The sequence below is a fragment of the Ahaetulla prasina genome, chromosome 7, assembly GCF_028640845.1.
Source record: "Ahaetulla prasina isolate Xishuangbanna chromosome 7, ASM2864084v1, whole genome shotgun sequence".
Taxonomy (NCBI): domain Eukaryota; kingdom Metazoa; phylum Chordata; class Lepidosauria; order Squamata; family Colubridae; genus Ahaetulla; species Ahaetulla prasina.
The window spans coordinates 8,076,135-8,099,054 of record NC_080545.1 but is presented as its reverse complement, the minus strand read 5'-3'; the positions used below and the strand labels follow the sequence as shown (position 1 = coordinate 8,099,054).

Sequence of the window (22,920 nt, the reverse complement as noted above, 5' to 3'; positions counted from 1 at the left end):
TGTGGAAAAAAATAATGGCTACCAACCTGCCTTCCATTGAGGACCTGTATACTGCACGAATCAAGAAGAGGGCCGTGAAAATATTTGCAGATCCCTCGCATCCTGGACATAAACTGTTTCAACTCCTAACCTCAAAACGACATTATAGAGCACTGCACACCAGAACAACTGGACACAAGGACAGTTTTTTCCCGAAGGCCATCACTCTGCTAAACAAATAATTCCCTCAACACTGTCAAACTATTTACTAAATCTGCACTACTATTAATCTTCTCATCGTTCCCATCACCCGTCTCCTTCCACTTATGACTGTATGACTGTAACTTTGTTGCTGGCAATCCTTATGATTTATATTGATATATTGACCATCATTTGTGTTGTAAATATTGTACCTTGATGAACGTATCTTTTCTTTTATGTACACTGAGAGCATATGCACCAAGACAAATTCCTTGTGTGTCCAATCACACTTGGCCAATAAAAAATTCTATTCTATTCTGTTCTATTTCAAAATCAGAAAGAACTTTTCCAATTTAAAATAGATCACCAGAGATCGTTTGATGATCAACTCAAACAGTTAGATTTACTCAGGGGTGAAATGTAAAATTTGTTACTACCGGTTCTGTGGGTGTGGCTTGGTGGTGATGGGTAATGTGACTGGGTTTTGTGGCCAACTTTTTTTTTAAAAGCACTTTTTCCTTCGGCCAAAGAAAAAATGCTTTTAAAAGTTAAAAAAACAAAACCCTCTGATGATCGCACGGCTCAGCTGGGCATGGGCGGGGGGGAGGATAGGGATTTTTGCTACCAGTTCTCCGAACCACCCACCGCCATCACTACCGGATTGAGCGATCCGGTCTGAACTGGGAGCATTTCATCCCTGAATTTTACCTCAGTTATTAATCACAGAGTATTCAAGCTGTAGCCAGTCTTTTTTTTTATAGCAGCAGTTGAACAATTACACTGAAATCACAAATATATACACACACACAAAATACGGAGGAAACTTTTTAAATCAGGCAACTGTTTTAAACAGACAGTGAATTTGACAAATCCTAACCCTCAATAGAATGCACAACTATTATTTCAAGTCTCTTTTTGTGACAAAATGCTAAATACAGTGTAACTTGCGTATGATTCTACAGGCAAAGAATTGTCAAATGCAGTTGATCATTACAACGGAAATGTATTTGTGCCCCAAAAATTCTTGTCTTAAGATGACAACGCTGTCCAAGCATTTGACTCAAGTATTCATTTAAGGTGAATAAATTCTTTCAAAAGACTCATTTCCTATCTACACCGGGCGTTTCCCCCCCACCCCTCCAAATTGTATATTTGTGAAAGTTAATCATAAAATATTTTGAAATACAGTGTATTCAAACTTGTCAACAAAATGAAACACGGCCCTTTGAGCATAAATCTGTAACGGTTCAGATTCCTGATGTTGGTGGGTAGAACTTTGGCGAATTACTGTTAGATTTGTGCATACTAGTCTCCTTGTATACAAACCAAGCGTTTCCACCCCAGAGGATCATATTCACCAAGCCAAAAATCTGCAAAAACAGAGGTCTTAGTTAGTCTGTTGTTACGACTGAATCAATGCATACTTTACACAGGTTTTAAGGGGACAATGAAAAGACAGTCTACAAGTGTCAAACTTGATTTCACTGAGGGCTGCATCAGGGTTGTGTATGACTTTGGGGGCTGGGGTGGGTGTGGCCAGGGTGGGTGTGGCTATTGTGGTCGGCGAAGCTGGCAATGGAGTCGGACAGCAATGAGGCTGAGGAAGTGAGGGCCATCGGGAAGTGAGGTACGGACTCCAGAGCCTCCAGAGACTGACAGTAGTGAGGCAGAGGAACAGGAGGAGCCTGTTCCTAACGCACGCATGAGAAGAGCTGCCAGAAGGCAAGAGCAGCTCAACCAAAAAGGACGACTCAGAAGTAGGGCCAAGAGATGATTGGCCCCTCCCATAAGGCTTAAAACAGACCAGCAACGGCGTTTGGGCTTTGCCGGAAAACAATGTTGGTAGCTGCGTCTTCTGCTTCATCTACGTCTTGCATTTATTTTTCTGACTTTTGAACGTTTGCCAAGAAAGGCCTTTGGCAGTTTGCCTAATTGGACCAAGGTTTGTGATAGGACTGAGGAATTTGTGTTGGGAGGAATTTGTTTTAATTTAGTTGAACTACGCTGGGAACGAAGTAATTCTCAGCTATTCGAATAAAGTTTGTTTGTTTTTTCACGGACTAAGTTCCATACTACCTACTTGGGCCTGGGTCACAACAGTGGCCAGCTTGACATCACTTGTGTCGGGGGCACCTGTGGCCCAAGCGCTGTGCAAGAGAAAACAGGCTCCCGAGCTCCGTTATTGCTAGGGCAGCCTCTTGAAACCCCGTCAGCAAAAACGGAGCTCGGGAGGGCCGCGTTTTCACTGGCACAGGCACCGCAGGCTGGTCCTTCGCTATTTCCAGGGCTCCCCCATGAGCCGGATCAAAACACCCCACAGTCCAAATTTGGGGCCCGGGGCTTGAATTTGACACCCCTGTTCTACATCATGATTCAATTTGTAGATCTGCAAAGTTTTCTAGTAACACCTCTATGTTACAGCCACAAAATTGGAGATGGGCTTCATGGATGGTGAACTTTCTAGAACAGTGTGTCTCAACCTTGGTGACATTTAAGATGGGGGGACTTCAGCTAGCTGGGGAATTCTGGGCGTTGAAGTCCACACATTCAACTCCCAGGCACACTGTTGTTGAAGCAGGAAGGGAGTTGGGGAGTCCTTGGCGCTCTCATTTGAGCACCCCACTCCCTTCTAGCACTGATGGTGTTCCCTGGTTGGGTAATGAAACATCTGCAACAAAACAACCAAGGTCAAAGAGCACCAAGGACCAACCTACGGTTCAACCCTGAGCTACAAATATTCTCCTCTTATCAGAACAGATATATACACACACCAGAGGTGGGTTTCAGCAGGTTCTGACCAGTTCTGGAGAACCGGTAGCGGAAATTTTGAGTAGTTTGGAGAACAGGTAGTAAAAATTCTGACTGGCTCCGCCCTCATCTATTCTCTGCCTCCTGAGTCCCAGCTGATCGGGAGGAAATGGGGATTTTGCAGTAACTGTCCCCTGGAGTGGGGAGGGAATGGAGATTTTACAATATCCGTTCCCTTGCCATGCCCACCAAGCCAAGACATGCCACACCCACCATGCCACGCCCACAGAACCGGTACTAAAAAAGTTTGAAACCCACCACTGACACACCCGTTAAACGATACGTGACACGCTATACATACCACAGACACATTCAGACTTCCCATGCTGGTGACCGAAGCAAACACACAGGAGGATCCAGCAATTTTGCATGCCGGTATTTCGTCCGTAATGCGGTGACCGGTCGATATTTTGATATCCACTAGAGCTTTTGCCCAGGCAGCCGTGCTGACTAGCCACAGAAAGACCGCACAGAGAGTGAAAACGTAATCCTGGAAGCCAACAGCGTGAAGTTAAATCAAGTTTCGTTTATGGATCAAAGCTTCAGATTATCGAACTGAAAGAACCAACCACTGGCTACGACTATGACATATACAGCACGGGTAGTCCTCGACTTACGACCTCAATGGAGCCCAGCATTTCTGCTGCTAAACGCGAGACATTCGTTAAGTATAGTTTGCTCCATTTTACGACTTTTCTTGCCACCGTTGCTAAGTGAATCACTGCGGTTGTTCGGTTAGTGACACGGTCGTTAAGTGAATCTGTTTTCCCGTGGACTTTGCTTGTCAGGTGGTCAGAAAAGGAGATCGATTGAACCCCGGGACACTGCAACCGTCATAAAGATGAATCGGTCGTCAATCACGTGACCATGGAGGAATGCTACAATGGTCGTTAAGCGTGAACAACGGTCACAAGTCAACTTTTTTCAGTGATGTTGTAACTCTGAATGGTCACTAAATGAACTGTTGTACTTCGAAAACTACCTGTAATGTCCCAAAGGTGCTTTTTTTTTTTAAAGAGGCAACTGGACTTTCTGTTTTTTCTTTGAAGACATTTTGCTTCTCCTCCAAGAAGCTTCTTCAGCTCTGACTGGATGGTGGGGGGATGGAAGGATTTATAGTCCTTGCAGACAGCTGATCATTTGCATTCTTTTAGAGCAGTGGTTCTCAACCTTTATAGTGCTGCGACCCCTTTAATACAATTCCCCACGATGTGGCGACCCCCAACCGTAAAATTAATTTCGTTTTGAATTTATAGTGCCTGAAGCCGTATTGGCTAGCGATCTGAACTGCTTGCGATTGCCTTGAGGACGGAGGCATTAAAGCGGAGACTCCTCCCCTATGAAGTTTATCGCGCCTGAAGCCAGATTAGGCTAGCGATTGGGAGTGATTGCAGCTGGCTTGAGAGGGAGACATCAGAGCAAAGATTTCTCTCTTGTTTTAATTCATCGCGCCTGAAGCCAAATTCGGCTAGCGATTTGAAGAGCCTGCAGCTGGCTTGTGGAGTCAACCACTGGAGCGCGATTCTTCGACTCGCAAGTATACTTCCCATATTTCCGATGGTCTTAGGCGACCCCTGGCAAATCGTCATTCGACCCCCAACGGGGTCGCGACCCACAGGTTGAGAACCGCTGTTTTAGAGGGTCTTTGAGAACACCTGATGACCCGCCAAGTGGCCTCAATGACTCTCCAAAAGAATGCAAATGATCAGCTGTCCACAAGGAGTATAAATTCTTCCATTCCCCACCATCCAGGCAGAGCTGAAGAAGCTTCTTGGAGGAGAAGCGAAACGTCTTCAAAAGAAAAACCCAAAAGTCCAGTTGCCTCTTGAAAAAAGCACCTTTGAGACAACCGTGACCTGGATGACTGAGAACCTCCATGGAGACCTGTAATGTGGGAGCTTCATCACTGGAGGCTTTCAAGAAAAGATTGGACTGCCATTTGTCAGAAATGGCTTGGGCGGGGGGGTTGGACTAGATCAGGGGTCTGCAACCTTAAACACTCAAAGAGCCATTTGGAGCCGTTTCTCACAGAAAAGAAAACACCGGGAGCCACAAAACCCCTCCCGTGCCTGACTATTTCCTGAGCGGCCACAAAACTAGCATATATAGTTAAATTAAACATTGTTTTCTTCTGTGAAACTTTTCTTTCCTTGGATTTATCCCTGGTTGGCCTACCGGGAGTTGAAAAGCTCAATAAATCGTGTGCCCAGCGGGTGTCGCACATTAGCAGTTGTGACGTATATTTTGAGCGATAGGAAGCCGCAGCAGAGGGGTGAAAGAGCCACATGCGGCTCCAGAGCTACAGGTTGCTGACTCCTGGACTAGATGACCTAAAAAGTCCCTTCCAACTCTGTTAATCTGTGAATTGGTTTTTTTTTTTTTTTTAATCATCCAACCTGAATCTTAACGACTTACGATCATTGGGAAATTGCTACCATTCCGATAGGCGTGCATATAGCCAAGGTAAAACACGAGGGCCGTCATGCAGTAGAAGAAGATGAGGACGCCAAACGTGACAAAGAACTGGGCTGAGGAGGCGAAGTTGCCCACAAGATAGACATCCGTCCAAGTGCCGTTGCAGCGGGTGGGATCTGGCGAAGTGAAGACAACCGTGTTCAACCTGCACAAAACAGAAGTTGGAGAGCGTCCGAGGATTATCCATATTCTCTACCCGTCCAAAACCCTTTTTTTTTAAAAATATATATATTTTTTTATTATTTACATATAAATATATTGAATACAGTGGGACTGTCCTGGCATTTCACTTGCCATAAAAGCCAAGGTGAAGACAAATAACGTATGTACTACTTAAACAGTGCTACTGTTGTACTATTATTTTTGACCATCATATTGATTCTAATACAACGCTACATATATAGCAGTGACGGCTAAGCTTTTTGCCGGCGCGTGCCAAAAGCGGGTGGAGTGTGTGTGTGTGGGGGGGGTCCGCGTGCGTGTGTGCCCACACCCATAATTCAATGTGCCCCGCTCCCCCGTGCATACGTGCGCGGCCCCCCATGCTCCCCCCACTTTTGCCACGCGATGGCCCAGTGGGCCAGGTAAGCTTGTTTTTCACCCTCCCCAGGCTCCAGAGGCCTTCTTGGAGTCTGAAGAGGGCAAAAATGGCCTTCCCCACCCTCCCGGAAGTCCTCCGGAGGCCAGAAACGGCCTGTTTCCTGACTTCCGGTGGGCTCAGAAGGCCCGTTTTTCGCTCTCCACAGGCTCCAGAAGCTTTCTAGGAGCCTGGGGAGGGCAAAAACAGCCTTCCTCCCCCCTGGAGGTCCTCCAGAGGCCGGAAACAGCCCGTTTCCCGACTTCCAGTGGGTCTGGAAGGCCTGAAAATCAGCTGGCTGCTTTGTTTTTCTTCTCTGCATTCTTTTTAAAGTCTCCACATCTTTTTTAGATCATGGCGACCAATCGATAGATGATAGATAGATAGATAGATAGATAGATAGATAGATAGATAGATAGATAGATAGATAGATAGATAGATAGATAGATACCGTGTTTCCCTGAAAATAAGATCCTGTCTTATATTTTTTGGAACCCTGAAATAAGAGCTTGGCCTTATTGCCATGCGCTCAAAAGCCCGATTGGGTTTATTATCAGGGGATGTCTTATTTTGGGGAAAACAGGATAGATAGATAGATAGATAGATAGATAGATAGATAGATAGATAGATAGAAAGAATAGATAGAATAGATGGATATGATGAATGGATGGATGAATGGATGGATGAAAGGATGGATGAATGGATGGATGGATTGATGATAGATAGATAGATAGATAGATAGATAGATAGATAGATAGATAGGATGGATGGATGGATGGATAGATGGATGGATGATAGATAGAGATAGATAGATAGATAGATAGATAGATAGATAGATAGATAGATAGATATGATTGATGGATAGATGATAGATAAGATACATAGATAGATACATAGATTGATAGATATGATGGATGGATGGATGGATGGATAGATGACAGATAGACAGACAGACAGACAGACAGACAGACAGACAGACAGACAGACAAACAGACAGACAGACAGAGATAGAAAAAATAAAATAAAATCAGATTCTCAGAAATATCCATGGCAGAGAAGGCTAAAAACCCCCCACTGTTTTAGGACAAGCCGTAATAGAAAAACCTATCAGCAATCTACATCCTGATGGGATCCACACATGAGAAATTCCCCAGGAACTCACCTGAAAGGGTAACTAAAAGAGGCTGTTACTGTTTTATTCACCACGCCGTCACAGGAAACTAGAAGTGTGGTGACACCTTTGTATCCTCCACAAGAAGCGAACGCAAACACCGCAAAGAGCTGTAGAAAAAAAACATAGCATCCTGATTCTAGCATTTCATTTGCAAAGGCAAGAAGAAGGAGAACCTGCATAAACAGAGGATAGAATCAAGATCACGTGAAGTGTTAGTACCACTTTATAATGCCTTGGTAAGGCCACACTTGGAATATTGCATCCAGTTTTGGTCGCCACGATGTAAAAAAGATGTTGAGACTCTAGAAAGAGTGCAGAGAAGAGCAACAAAGATGATTAGGGGACTGGAGGATAAAACATATGAAGAACGGTTGCAGGAACTGGGTATGTCTAGTTTAACAAAAAGAAGGACCAGGGGAGACATGATAGCAGTGTTCCAATATCTTAGGGGCTGCCACAGAGAAGTGGGAGTTGGGCTGTTCTCCAGAGCACCTGAGGGTAGAACAAGAAGCAATGGGTGGAAACTGATCAAGGAAAGATGCAACTTAGAACTAAGGAGAAATTTCCTGACAGTTAGAACAATTAATAAGTGGAACGACTTGCCTTCAGAAGTTGTGAATGCTCCAACACTGGAAATTTTTAAGAAAATGTTGGATAACCATCTGACTGAGATGGTGTAGGGTTTCCTGCCTGGGCAGGGGGTTGGACTAGAAGGCCTCCAAGGTCCCTTCCAACTCTGATGTTATGTTATGTTAAGAAATTCTTGGGTCCTACAAGCATGAATTGGGGTGCATGAACAAGAAATATTTAAACTAAAAAAACAAAACCCAGCCGAAGACTATGAGGTAAGATATTACAGGTAGCCCTTGAATTATAACACTTCATTTAATGACCGTTCAAAGTTACAACGGCACTGAAATAAAGTGATTTATGGCCATTTTTCACACTTACGACCGCTGGTGACGCGATTTACATTTGGATGCTTGGCAACTGACTCATATTTATGACGGTTGCAGTGTCCTGGGGTCACGTGATCCCCTTTTGTGACCTTCTGACAAGCAAAGTCCATGGGGGAGCCAGATTTATTTAACAACCGTGTTACTAATTTAACAACGGAAATGATTCACTTAGCAAACATGGCAAGTAAAATGGTAAAACGGGGTAAAACTCACTTAACAAATGTCTCACTTAGCAAACATGGCAAGTAAATGGTAAAACGGGTAAAACTCACTTAACAAATGTCTCACTTAGCAAACATGGCAAGTAAATGGTAAAACGGGTAAAACTCACTTAACAAATGTCTCACTTAGCAAACATGGCAAGTAAATGGTAAAACGGGTAAAACTCACTTAACAAATGTCTCACTTAGCAAACATGGCAAGTAAATGGTAAAACGGGTAAAACTCACTTAACAAATGTCTCACTTAGCAAACATGGCAAGTAAATGGTAAAACGGGTAAAACTCACTTAACAAATGTCTCACTTAGCAAACATGGCAAGTAAATGGTAAAACGGGTAAAACTCACTTAACAAATGTCTCACTTAGCAAACATGGCAAGTAAATGGTAAAACGGGTAAAACTCACTTAACAAATGTCTCACTTAGCAAACATGGCAAGTAAATGGTAAAACGGGTAAAACTCACTTAACAAATGTCTCACTTAGCAAACATGGCAAGTAAATGGTAAAACGGGTAAAACTCACTTAACAAATGTCTCACTTAGCAAACATGGCAAGTAAATGGTAAAACGGGTAAAACTCACTTAACAAATGTCTCACTTAGCAAACATGGCAAGTAAATGGTAAAACGGGTAAAACTCACTTAACAAATGTCTCACTTAGCAAACATGGCAAGTAAATGGTAAAACGGGTAAAACTCACTTAACAAATGTCTCACTTAGCAAACATGGCAAGTAAATGGTAAAACGGGTAAAACTCACTTAACAAATGTCTCACTTAGCAAACATGGCAAGTAAATGGTAAAACGGGTAAAACTCACTTAACAAATGTCTCACTTAGCAAACATGGCAAGTAAATGGTAAAACGGGTAAAACTCACTTAACAAATGTCTCACTTAGCAAACATGGCAAGTAAATGGTAAAACGGGTAAAACTCACTTAACAAATGTCTCACTTAGCAAACATGGCAAGTAAATGGTAAAACGGGTAAAACTCACTTAACAAATGTCTCACTTAGCAAACATGGCAAGTAAATGGTAAAACGGGTAAAACTCACTTAACAAATGTCTCACTTAGCAAACATGGCAAGTAAATGGTAAAACGGGTAAAACTCACTTAACAAATGTCTCACTTAGCAAACATGGCAAGTAAAATGGTAAACGGGTAAAACTCACTTAACAAATGTCTCACTTAGCAAACATGGCAAGTAAAATGGTAAACGGGTAAAACTCACTTAACAAATGTCTCACTTAGCAAACATGGCAAGTAAAATGGTAAACGGGTAAAACTCACTTAACAAATGATTCACTTAGCAAACATGGCAAGTAAAATGGTAAAACGGGGTAAAACTCACTTAACAAATGTCTCACTTAGCAACATAAATTTTGGGCTCAATTGTGGTCGCACCTGTAATAAGGACTAGATTTCCCCAATTTCTTACATAATAATTCCTTTTGCTGGGCTTTGATTTAGCATCTTATGTAAACCTAGACACCACGGTCTATGGCAGGGGTCTCCAACCTTGGCAACTTTAAACCTGGAGGACTTCAACTCCCAGAATCCCCCAGCCAATTGTACTTTGCCCAATAAACCATGGTTAAAACAAAGTTATGCAAAATGACTGAACTTAATGAGTGTTAATGGATTAAAATTTGGATGTAAAGTCAGCCCCAGTTGGTTAAAAATGCCCTTTAGGGTGTAGAAATCAGGAAGAAGAACAGTATTCATGTTTGTTTTTTTGCAAGACATTAGATATTTTGCTGGAGTTTTAATTTATTAATCTGGATTTTGCAAATGATTGGATTCCATTTTCATATCAAATGACTTGGCACACTAGCCATTTGTCCAGAAGGAAAATTACAATAACATTTGGTCTGTGCTAAATTTATACAACAGACTATGCTATGCTAGATTGTGATTTTCTGAGGCCTCTGACTCAACCTGATGCAGGTACCAAGCTGTGGCTTACAGACCATTATTTATGGTTTATCAGGGCCTGCGACACACCACAGCCTATCGTGATGCAGAGTCCCAGCTTATAGGCAATCAAATAAGAGCTCCGCTTTTACACACCACACGAGTAACCTGATTTTTGTCAGGAATATTTGGCAGCCATAAAATAGGAAAAGGTTGAGCAGTGTGATACAGCAATTTTAACACAATGTATGCTCTTAAACCACGTTCTAAGCTTTAAGCTTTTACAAATACCAAGAAACTCCTACACAAGGGTTTAAGATTAGGAGGGATTCCACACTGGAGGTAGCTACTAGGTTGATAGTAAACCTCCTTCTCCCCCCCACCTTTGCTCCCTGCTCTTTCGTCTTTTATTATCCTATCTATTCTCAATTTTTTTTCGTTGTTTAATTCTGTTGTTCTATTTCTTTTGCAACTGTTATGTTTACACTTGCCTTCCTTTCTCCGTTGTTGTTAAACCGCCTGGAGTAGCTCAACAGCAAGAGAAATTTAACATATACATAAATACAGGGGGAATTTTTCCTACCATTTAACATTTTGAATTAAGAGCCATGCCTATTCACACGGATCTATAATCTGTTGTGGGCTGCTATTTGTCAAAAATGATGTAGAGTCTCCTGCTTGGGGGGGAGGGGGGTTGGACTAGATGACCTACAAGATCCCTTCCAACTCGGTTAATCTGTAATCTGATTACAAAGAGAAGCCCCCTTGGAAGAGAATAAATATGTTAAGGGGATTTTATAGACCAGACAGAAAAGGGGGGGAAAAAAACCTTAGTTGCACCAGGCTTAGCAAAAGAAAGCTGTTGTAACAGAAGAGAAACTAACTATAGCATTTCTGGAGAAATAAAAAAATAAATAAAAATACAGGCCTCACAGCCTTTTCAGCTTTTGGAAAGATTTGGTGTCCTATTCTACTAAAGCTTTGCAAGAGAGAGAAACTCCCATTTATTTCTTCCCACCGTTTTACTCCACGTTAAAACTGAATTAATCCGATTTTCTTGAATTTACCCCAAAGGAAAGGAAAGTTTGCAAGACCTTAAATGACAATTGCTAGCTTTCGAGGTTCAGGACATCTTGCAAAAACACACAGCTTTGGGGTGCATATGCGCACAAGCGCACCCCCAATTTGCAGAAGACCTCCTCAAGGGAGGTAGCCCATCATGCACGAGCCTCCTTCTCAAGCCAACTCACCCATTCAAGAAGTTTGATGAAACCTAGAGGTTCTTTCAGGGGACTCAAATCCAGGTGAAAATCACTCATGTTCTGCAAGAGGAGGAGGAGGAGGAGGAAGAAGAAGAAGAAGAGGGATTAGAGATCCAAGGAGGAGCACAGAAGAGATGGTGGGCTCAAGAAGATGGAACCTCAACTCAGCCTTGTCTCCAAGGTCTCTCCTCCCTGGAGTAGAAGGTGGACCTCTTTGGTCCTATAGAACCTGCCGCCTTGGGCTCCGCCCACATCCCTCAGCCAATAGGATGCATTCTCCTTCCTTCCCCCAACTGTTATCTCACAATGGCCAGGAAGAAGATCAGTGGGACAGAATTGGAAGGGACCTTGGAGGTCATCTAGTTCAACCCCCACCCCCTCCCGCCCAAGCAGGAGAACCTACACCATGTTCTGAGAAGATGCCAATCCAGCAATCTTCTCGAAAGCCTCCCACAATTTCTGAAGTCAACTTCTGTTCCACGGGTTGATTGTTCTCGCTGTCAGAAAATTTCTCCTTATTTCCAGGTTGAATCTCTCCTTGATCAGTTTCCATCCATTATTCTTTGTCTTGCCTTCGGGTGCTTTGAAAAATAGCTTGACCCCCTTCCTCTCTGTGGTAGCCCCTCAAATATTGGAAGACTGCTATCCTGTCTCCCCTGGTCCTTCTCTTCCCTAGACTAGCCATGCCCAGTTCCTGCAACCGTTCTTTGTATATTTTATCAAATTTTACTCCTTTGTTTCTCTACATATACTTTTACACAGCGGCTAATTTTACAAAGGGTGACTTGACCCTGACATTGAAGAGGGAAATAGCGGTGTAAATTTTTTTTTCAAGAAAGTTAATTGAGTGTTTTAAATCAAATATTTAAATTGTCAGCAGCAGGAGAGGCTGCTACCATATATCAAAGAACACCCCCCCCAAAAAAAATAATAGGAGTTTTAAGTTTTATGCCTTTGGATTTAACAAACCATTAAGGAACCCAAAACAGGAAACAAAATATATCATAAATAACAGAATTACAGAGTTGGAAGGGACCTTGGAGGTCTTCTAGTCCAACCCCCTGCTCAGGCAGGAAACCCTATGCCATTTCAGACAAGCGCTTGTTCAATCTCTTCTTAAAAACCTCCATTCACAAGTTCTGGTGGCAAGTCATACCACTGGTTAATTGTTCTAACTTTTTTTTTAGTGTGAACAATCTGCATAAAGCCATGTTTTTAAAAACCTTTTACTGAGAAAGCCATCAACCCACTCCTGTCACGCTCCCAAAAGCACAGATATAAAAGTGAAAACTTTTCTTTTGCAGAAGTAGGCGTGCAGGTATAACATAAAACAGGAGTTTGCTGGAGCAGGTGCCAGCTCTGAAGTGCTGCTCCAGAAAAATATATAAAAGAGCATGATTTAATTTTTTTCAGGAGCAGAACTCCTGCTTATAACTTTAAGATATATGCAGAAAGAAGTGTAAGGTGTTGCCAGTACTTTTTAAGAGCAGTGGAACACCTTTGCTCCTGCTTTAATCCTCTGTGCAACCATTAAAGGTGAAGAAGAAAGACTAGCCACCTTCAATCTTGGCTAATTATGTAGGTTTAAGTATGAGCCAGCAGTGTGCTGCAGCTGCCAACAAAGCCAACATTATCCTGGATGCTCCATTACTGGAGGTTTTCAAAAATAGACTAGAACAGTGATGGTGAACTTATGGCACATGTGCCAGAAGTGGCATACAGACCCATTTCTCCGGGTACACCAGCCATCTCCTGTTGCTCTTTTGGGCCAGGAAGCTGAGCGTCTGGTTTCTGGCATGCACACACAAGCCGCCCAGCTGGTCTTCAAGTGTGCATGCATGCCAGAAACTGGAAGACCAGGTGACAGGCGGGCATGTGCGCGCTTGGAAGCTGAGCTTCCGGTTTCTGGTGTGCACACACAAGCCGCCCAGCTGGTCTTCAAGTGTGCATGCATGCCAGAAACTGGAAGACCAGGTGACAGGCGGGCATGTGCGCGCTTGGAAGCTGAGCTTCCGGTTTCTGGTGTGCACACACAAGCCGCCCAGCTGGTCTTCGTGTGTGCATGCGTGCCAGACACCGGAAGCCCGGGTGACCAGCAGGCATGCATGCGCCAGAAACCGGAAGCCCAGCCTCCTGGCGCATGCATGCGTGCCAGGGAGCTGCTCTTCTGGTTTCCGGCTCTTTCCCCCCACCCCCCACCCTGTGTGTGTGTCCTCCTGTTTCGGCACTCGGTGTCGAAAAGTTTCGCCAACACTGGACTATAAAAACAATTTGACAGCGTGGTGCTATAAGTTCTCTTGCCTTGAGTCGGGGGTTGGACTAGAAGACCTCCATGATCCCTTCCAGCCCTAGGATTCTATGTTCTATGTTCTACTTCCAAGAGATCTTGCACAGATCACAGACAGATCTGGTGGCTCAGACTGCTAAGACAGTCTGTTATTAACAGCAGCTGCTTGCAATTACTGCAGGTTCAAGTCCCACCAGGCCCAAGGTTGACTCAGCCTTCCATCCTTTATAAGGTAGGTAAAATGAGGACCCAGATTGTTGGGGGCAATAAGTTGACTTTGTATATAATATACAAATGGATGAAGACTATTGCTTGACAGAGTGTAAGCCGCCCTGAGTCTTCGGAGAAGGGCGGGATATAAATGCAAATAAAAACAAACAAACACAGATCTTGTGGTCAACTTATGACCACATTTGAGCCCAAAATGTATGCTGCTAAGTGAGAAATTGGTGAAGTGAGTTCTGCCCCGTTTTACAACTTTTTTTTTGCCACATTTGTTAAGTGAATCACTGCCGTTGTTAAATTAGTCACGCGGTTGTTAAGGGAATCTGGCTTCCCCATTGACTTTGTCGGAAGGTCGCCAAAGGGGATCACATGACCTTGGGACACGGCAACGGTCATAAATGTGAACCCGTTGCCAAGCGTCTGACATTGGATCGCGTGATTTGGGGGTTGCTGCAGTGGTTGTAAAGTGTAAAAAATGGCCGTAAGTCCCTTTTTTCAGTGCCGTTTTAACTTTGAATGGTCACTAAATGAACTATTGGAAGTTGGGGACTACCTTTATTCTTGGTTCCACTTACCTGTTTTTGGAGAATGACTTTCATTAACAACCTCCAGTTCAGGGGTCTCCAACCTTGGCAACTTTAAGACTTGTGGACTTCAACTCCCAGAATTCCTCAGCCAGCAAAGCTGACTGAGGAATTCTGGGAGTTGAAGTCCACAAGTCCTAAAGTTGCCAAGGTTGGAGACCCCTGCTCCAGATTAATGGTTTTTTAATTTACTTTGGGGAGGGGAAGAATTACTTCCTTGGTCCCTTAGAGCAGGAGTCTCTAATCTTGGCAACTTTAAGACTTGTGGACTTCAATTCCCAGAATTCTTTGGTGGCTGAGGAACTCTGGGAGTTGAAGTCCACAAGACTTCAAGTTGCCAAGGTTGGATTCCCCTGCCTTAGAATAGAATAGAATAGAATAGAATAGAATAGAGTAGAATAGAATAGAATAGAATAGAATTGTTTATTGGCCAAGTGTGATTGGACACACAAGGAATTTGTCTTGGTGCAGATACTCTCAGTGTACATAAAAGAAAAGATATGTTAGTCAAGAATCATACGGTACAGCACTTAATGTTAGCCATAGGGTACAAATAAGCAATCAGGAAACAATAAATATCAATATAAATCATAAGGATACAAGCAACAGAGTTACAGTCATACAGTCATAAGTGGGAGGAGATGGGTGATGGGAACGATGAGAAGATTAATATCTATCTATATCTATCTATTCGACCGAATAAATGCTTTTAAAAGTTAAAAAAAAAGGCTCTGACAATCGCGCGGCTCAGCTGTGATCGTCAGAGCCTCTCTTTTTTTAACCTTTTAAAAGCATTTTTTACATTCCTACCATTCGGGTGGGAAAAACAAGTGAGCCGAAAGAAGCGGCAAGCGGGCGACCGGACAATTGGGTGGGCATGGGTGGGGGGGGCAGGGATTTTTGCTACTGGTTCTCCGAACCACCCGCCGCCATCACTACCAAATCGGCCTATCTGGTCCAAACCGGGAGCAGAGATGGGTTTCAGCAGGTTCTGACCAGTTCTGGAGAACTGGTAGTAAATTTTGAGTAGTTTGGAGAACCGGTAGTAAAAATTCTGACTGGCCCCGCCCCCATCTATTCTCTGCCTCCCGAGTCTCGGCTGATCGGGAGGAAATGGGGATTTTGCAGTAATCTTCCCCTGCCACGCCCACCAAGCCACGCCACGCCCACCAAGCCACGCCCACAGAACCGGTAGTAAAAAAATTTGAAACCCACCACTGACCGGAAGCATTTCACCTCTAAGACAGACCCTCCCCAGTAGTTCCCAGGATGTATATATTTTGTGATGTAAGAAGTCTGTTTTAGTTGGGCAGGATTTCTATCTGTGGGTGAGAAACCATAAAGGAAAACTACCGTTTAATGAATGATTTGTACTAAAGGAGTGTCCTCTTGACCATCTTAATTTGAAGTTTACTAAACAGTAGCCAAAAGTCTTTTCTTAAATACACGAACCATGTAATCTCCAATGGCTTTGTTCAGAAGTCTTATTAAGCTTATTGGGAATCAAAATAATTATATGGTGGGTTAAATGTAATTAAATTATTGGCCTGTGGGATGCATTTGGTTGCTAAAATCTGCCCTTTGCAGCACACGCTTCATAACGACGTCCAAAAGAAATGGATTACTGAATTTTCTCTTTTTTTAAAAAAAAATCTTTTTAAAAAAAAAATACATTAAATCCATTAATTCGTGTGGCTGTACTACTTTTCCCAGATGCCAAATTAAAGAATAATTTTGTAGCAATATTGCATATAAAAACCAAGCATCCCGTTCAATCCTGAAAAAAAATATCCTAATTTTTTTTTTATTTGCATTTATATCTCGCCCTTCTCCAAAGACTCAGGGCAGTTAAGCAATAGTCTTCATCCATTTGTATATTATATACAAAGTCAACTTTTTATTGCCCCCAACAATCTGGGTCCTCATTTTACCTACCTTATAAAGGATGGAAGGCTGAGTCAACCTTGGGCCTGGTGGGACTCGAACCTGCAGTAATTGCAAGCAGCTGCGTTAATAACAGACTGTCTTAGCAGTCTGAGCCATCAGAGGCTCCCCATCACACAGAGGGACAGTTATAATAATCCAGTTGCTGTAGCCTGCTGAAATAATTGGGTTTCCCCCCCAACTTACATTGTTTTAGTATATAATTAGTATAATTATGTGGTGTATAATTGGTTCTATAAATGCCCTGGGAGGAAAGATTTAGTACACTGATTTTTGTGTGGCCTATATATATAGAATTGGGACCAGTTCATTTCGAATGACTCTTGGCTTGCTCATACGCAAGAAAGGAACACCAGCTGATTTGATTAAGCGGGGAGGGAAACCACCAAATAATTAAAAATTACGAAGGCAAATATAAATATATCCCAGGATAATGTCACCGGATCCAATCTCGGTCGGTCACTGGGACCAGAGGTTTATTCTTCCAAGCTTTCAGACTTGTCCTGGATGTTGTGGTCCGCCAGCAGCCTGCGGAGCTGGCAACGGAGTCGGACAGCGATGAGGATGAGGTGAGGCCAGGGCCATCGTGGAGTGAGGTGCGGACTTCAGAGCCTTCAGAGACTGATAGTAGTGAGGCCGAGGAACAGGAGAAGCCTGTTTCTAACGCACACATGAGAAGAGCTGCCAGAAGGCAAGAGCAGCTCAAGCAGAGAGGACAGCTCAGGAGTAGGGCCAAGAGATGATTGGCCCCTCCCATAAGGCTTAAAACAGACCAGCAACGGCGTTTGGGCTTTGCCGGAAAACAACGTTAGTAGCTTCGTCTTCTTGCATTTATTTTTTGTATCTGAACATTTGCCAAGAAAGGCCTTTGGCAGTTTGCCTAATTGGACCAAGGTTTGCGATAGCACTGAGGAATTTGCTTTAATTTAGTTGGACTACGCTGGGAATGAAGTAATTCTCAGCTGTTCTAATAAAGTTTGTTTGTTTTTTCACTGACTGGGTTTCCTTCTTACTTGGGCCTGGGTCACAACATGGAGTCCCACTTCTCTCTTGCCAAAATATGTGCTTTAGGCTATTTTGTGTGTGGTATTTATAGGGTGCCTTGTTGTGCGCAGCTTTTTAGTTGTCGATTGGGGTGTTGATGGCCAGCTATTAAGTTGTCGGCTGTTGTTTCCTTGTTCTGCTATGCTTTCGCTTCCTAAGTACTTGATAAGCTGGTGGTAAATCAGCACTCCTGTTGACTGACGAGGGCTGTTTCCCAGGCTTCAATCATTTCCCTAGCTGTTTTTGTACCTCCTCATCCGACAATCTTAGTAGCCACAACATTGAATGTATGTCCTTGTTCATTGCAATGTGAAGCTACCAATGAGTTTGGGTTGCCTTGTCTGACTGCTCACTTGTGTTCTTGCGATCTGGTGGTTAGTGTCCTCCCTGTCTGGAAATTTTTAAGCAGATGTTGGATAATCATTTGTCTGAAGTGGTGTAGGGTTTCCTGCCTGGGCAGGGGGTTGGACTAGAAGACCTCCAAGGTTCCTTCCAACTCTGTTATTCTATTCTAGTCTGCTTGTCCTGTATATTCACAGGGGCAATCCATGCAGGGCAACTGGTAGATTACATTGGAAGTATCTCCCACCTCCAGTTCCGTCCCTACTAAATGAAAGTGGTGCTATTCGGTTCGGGCGAACCTGTAGAGGCAACTGCGGGATGCCCCGCCTACCTGCATGGACATCATGACATCCCATTTTTCCACATTTTCAAGGCGCTGCGCATGCACAGAAGATGCCATGTGGAAGCGGAGCTGGAAGGAAAGACGGATGAAGCGAGACAAGGGGCGATGTGCTCGGCCGCCGGGAGGAGGAGAGGACCCCGGAGCGGATGGTGCGGAGGCTCGCGATGGGGTACACCCATTGAGCCCCGCCTGGGAAGCTGGGGTCACGTGCACGCACACATTTACAAACCCGTAGGGAAGGTAAGTGAAAACCACCCCTGGAGGAAACTAAGGAACTAAAGAATTAAGGAACTAAGTCTGCTAGAAAGATGCCATGCTCAATTGTTATAAGGTGCTCTCTGGTTGGGAGGAAAGCTGAAGACAGAAGAAACTGTAGGGAAAATTTTCCATTCTCTCCCCCACCCCTCCAAAGAAGGTTGGACTTATTTGCAGATCCCTCGCATCCTGGACATAAACTGTTTCAACTCCTACCCTCAAAACGACGCTATAGAGCACTGCACACCAGAACAACTAGACACAAGAACAGTTTTTTCCGAAGGCCAACACTCTGCTAAACAAATAATTCCCTCAACACTGTCAGACTATTTACTGAATCTGCACTACTATTAATCGTTTCATAGTTCCCATCACCAATCTCTTTCCACTTATGACTGTATGACTATAACTTGTTGCTGGCAATCCTTATGATTTATATTGGTATATTGATCATCAATTGTGTTGTAAATGTTGTACCTTGATGAACGTATCTTTTCTTTTATGTACACTGAGAGCATATGCACCAAGACAAATTCCTTGTGTGTCCAATCACACTTGGCCAATAAAAATTCTATTCTATTCTATTCTATTCTATTATTCCATTTGTGCTACGTAGGGATTCTAGGCCGATTCCTCTTTTGACTCCACCCCCCAGGTTCTGCCACTCCTTCTCCTACATTTCCACTTTCTCATGAGTCCTCTAGGCCAGGGGTCTCCAACCTTGGCAACTTTAAGCCTGGAGCTTTGCTGGCTGGGGTATTCTGGGAGTTGAAGTCCTCCAGGCTTAAAGTTGTCAAGGTTGAAGACCCCTCCTCTAGGCCATCCACAGGCATAGATTCTGTCTCGAATTTGGAGTGAATGTTATAGTTGTGTTTTATTTTGTTAGTTGTCAGCATATTCCTGAAATTATTGACGCCGCTCTGTTTCGTTTCATTCTTTTACTATTTTGCTGGTTATTGACCAACTAAATATGATGTTCTGACCTAGGCTCCCTGAACAAGCAGGAGGCAGGAATTACGGGCAAAACCTCTTTTTATTTACACGACGGTGAATTACAGTCATTCACAGTCAGCAAAGTTTGTCCAAACAGTTTTTCAAAGCAATATTTCTCAACATAAACCTTATCTCGTTGGGCAAGCTGCCACATAGCTAATTTCCAACCGCAGTACAAGGCAAAATGTGGCAAAGAATCTCTCAGAGTCACGGAACGAACGAATTGTCTCCTGCAAAAGCCCACTCCCTGTTTGCTCCTCTTTTTCCTATGGAAGGGGCCAATCACCTCCAGGGTGTGGCTTTACTCCTGAGTCGACCCTGCTTTCTGAGTTGTTCTTGTCTTCTGGCAGCTCTGCGCATGCACACACTGGGAACGGGCTCCAGCTGTTCCTCTGCCTCTCTGCTGTCTAGCTCCCTCTCTGCCTCCAAGGGAGAGCCCTCGTCCGAGCTTTTCCCAGCCCCCAGGACTGGCCCACATTCCTCCCCAACCTCCTCACTGTCCGACTTTGCTGCCAGCTTTGCTGGCCGCCAGCGGGCCACAACATATGATTGAGTATTGATTCAGGGGGTCCTTGGTGCTCTCTTGGGCATGGTGGTTTTCTTGCAGATGTTGCATTACCCAAACTAGGTGATACGAGCACTGATGATACTATAACCCTAACCCTTTTCCTTCTTGTGTCTTTGTAAGCAGCGTCCCCAGCCATCCACCTCCTCCACCCACATCTTTCTCTCTGGGGTACCATTTCATTCATTCAACTCAACAATCTCTTCAGCTTTTGAATCCGGGGTTATTAATAGTTCTTATCAGCACAGTAAAGACACATCCGTCAAATCTGAGCGCTCCAGCTATTGGGGGGAAAGGCTTTGCATTTAACACCCAAGCTAATTTCTGCTGCTAAAGGCTCTCCTTTGGTCTCGTGTTCCACTTGAAGAACAGAAGGAATCCCGACATGTGCTATGTTCTCTCAAGTCTTTATTTACCGAGTTATATTGACCTTTGAGTATTTTTGACTCAGACTGGTCCTCAGGAACTGGATGTGATGGGAAGATTGTCTTTCACAAAGTTGTCTTCCGATCTGATACCGCTGATCAAGTTCCAGTGTCTTCCGCGCCATATTAGATAACATGCAGTAGTATCTGAAAATTTGTATTTCCTTCAGTCTTCAATCTTTTTTTTTCAAAATGGCAGCAGCGGTTATTAACAAGAAGTACTAAAGATGACTGACCCGACTCAATTTTTATAACCAGCAGCTGTGTGAAAAGCTATTTCTCTACAACTATATATCATTGGTTAAGTACAGAATAACAAGAGTTAGAAGGGACCTTGGAGGTCTTCTAGTCCAACCCTCTGCTCAAGCAGGAGACCCTATACCCGTGATGGCGAACCTATGGCACGTGTGCCACAGGTGGCACGCGGAGCCGTATCAGTGGGCACACGAGCTCAGCCCCACCGATTTCCGGGCCTACCAGTCGTTGCCCTAGCTCAGCTCCAGTGCACATGTGTGCCAGCCAGCTGATTTTTGGCTAGCCCCGCCCACGCCACCCCTCCCCTCCCAGGAGTCTCCTTGCGGCCCATTTTGGATGCCAGGTTAAGTACAGGGATCCCACAGAGGCTCTGCGAGGGAAGGTCATTTTCACCCTCCCCAGGCTCCAAGAAAGACTCTGGAGCCTGGGCAGGGTGAAAAATAGGCCTACTGCGCCCACCAGTAACCTTTTTACTGTCGCGTGCCAAAAACAAAGGGACCTCAGGAGGGTTGCATGCGCATATGCGGGGGGGGGGGGGCGCAAGAAGGCATTGTATTATGGGTGTGGGCACCCATGTGCGTGACCCTCCCTGCACTCCCCCCCCCGCTTTTGGCACGCGATGGCAAATAGATTAGATTTTTTTTTTTAATTTGCATTTATATCCCGCCCTTCTCCGAAGACTCAGGGCGGCTTACACTGTGTTAAGCAATAGTCTTCATCCTATTTGTATATTTATATACAAAGTCAACTTATTGCCCCCGACAATCTGGGTCCTCATTTTACCTACTTTAATCACTGCACTAAGGAAACGAGAGATACAGAGGTGGGATTCACTTACCTTCCCTACCGGTTCGCAAATGTGAGCGCACGCAGCATGCGCAGTGCTTGCGCGGTGCTTGCGCATTATGTCTGGGTGGGTGGGCGGAGCCTCCCGCGGTCGCCACTACCGGTTTGCCTGAACTGGACAAAACCGGCCGAATCTCACCTCCGAAGACAAGAAGCTGGCAGCAACTTCACCACTCTACTTTCAAGTACGATTGTAATCAGTTCGAGTGTCTGCCAAAACACAGGTGGGCCTTGATTTACGACCGTTTCTTTAGTGACCATTCAAAGTTACAACGGAAAAAGTGACTTACGATCGTTTTTCACACTTACGACCGTTGCAGCATCCCCATATTCACGTGATCGAAATTTGATTGCTGTGTCCCGGGCTCGTGTGATCCCCTTTTGTGACCTTTTGACAAGCACGTCAATGGGGAAGCCAGATTCACTTAACAACCGTGTTCCTGACTTAAGAAGCTGCAGTGATTCACTTAACAATTATGGCAAGAAAAGTTGTAAAAATGGGGCAAAAGTCACTTAACAACTGTCCTGTTTAGCAATGGTAATTTTGGCCTCATTTGTGTCCGTAGGTTGAAACTCCTTGTATTATATATTTGAACTTTCAAATAAGTATATAACAATATATATAACAACAGAGTTGGAAGGGACCTTGGAGGCCTTCTAGTCCAACCCCCTGCCCAGGCAGGAAACCCTACACCATCTCAGTCAGATGGTTATCAGTCAGATGGTCACCGGTACCGTATATGTGGCACCTTGCTCAATAGTAGTACCTGTGAGAGGGATCTTGGAGTCCTAGTGGATAACCATTTAGATATGAGCCAGCAGTGTGCAGCAGCTGCTAAAAAAGCCAACACAGTTTTGGGCTGCATAAACAGAGGGATAGAATCAAGATCACGTGAAGTGTTAGTGCCACTTTATAATGCCTTGGTAAGGCCACACTTGGAATATTGCATCCAGTTTTGGTCGCCACGATATAAAAAAGATGCTGAGACTCTAGAAAGAGTGCAGAGAAGAGCAACAAAGATGATTAGGGGACTGGAGGCTAAAACATATGAAGAACGGTTGCAGGAACTGGGTATGTCTAGTTTAACAAAAAGAAGGACTAGGGGAGACATGATAGCAGTGTTCCAATATCTCAGGGGTTGCCACAAAGAAGAGGGAGTCGGGCTGTTCTCCAAAGCACCTGAGGGTAGAACAAGAAGCATTGGGTGGAAACTGATCAAAGAAAGAAGCAACTTAGAACTA

General features: G+C 44.1%; 1 protein-coding gene across 1 annotated transcript; it reads right to left on the bottom strand.

Annotated features, from left to right (window-relative positions):
- Nucleotides 1–969: 969 nt before the first annotated feature.
- SYPL1 (synaptophysin like 1) lies at nt 970–11,653 on the bottom strand. The gene is made up of 5 exons (XM_058190992.1): nt 11,559–11,653; nt 7,203–7,321; nt 5,404–5,608; nt 3,290–3,478; nt 970–1,550 (listed from the first exon to the last, which is right to left on the bottom strand). The coding sequence occupies exons 1-5, from the start codon at nt 11,625–11,627 to the stop codon at nt 1,428–1,430; spliced, it is 705 nt and encodes a 234-aa protein (XP_058046975.1). The 5' UTR covers nt 11,628–11,653; the 3' UTR covers nt 970–1,427.
- Nucleotides 11,654–22,920: the final 11,267 nt, after the last annotated feature.

Coding starts and splice junctions, on each gene's coding strand:
- SYPL1 (XM_058190992.1), bottom strand. CDS start 11,627: ATGAGTGATTTTCACCTGGATTTGAGTCCCCTGAAAGAACCTCTAGGT. Junction 7,322..11,558: donor TCATCAAACTTCTTGAATGG/GTGAGTTGGCTT, acceptor TTTTTTCTACAG/CTCTTTGCGGTGTTTGCGTT. Junction 3,479..5,403: donor GTAGCAATTTCCCAATGATC/GTAAGTCGTTAA, acceptor GTTGGCTTCCAG/GATTACGTTTTCACTCTCTG.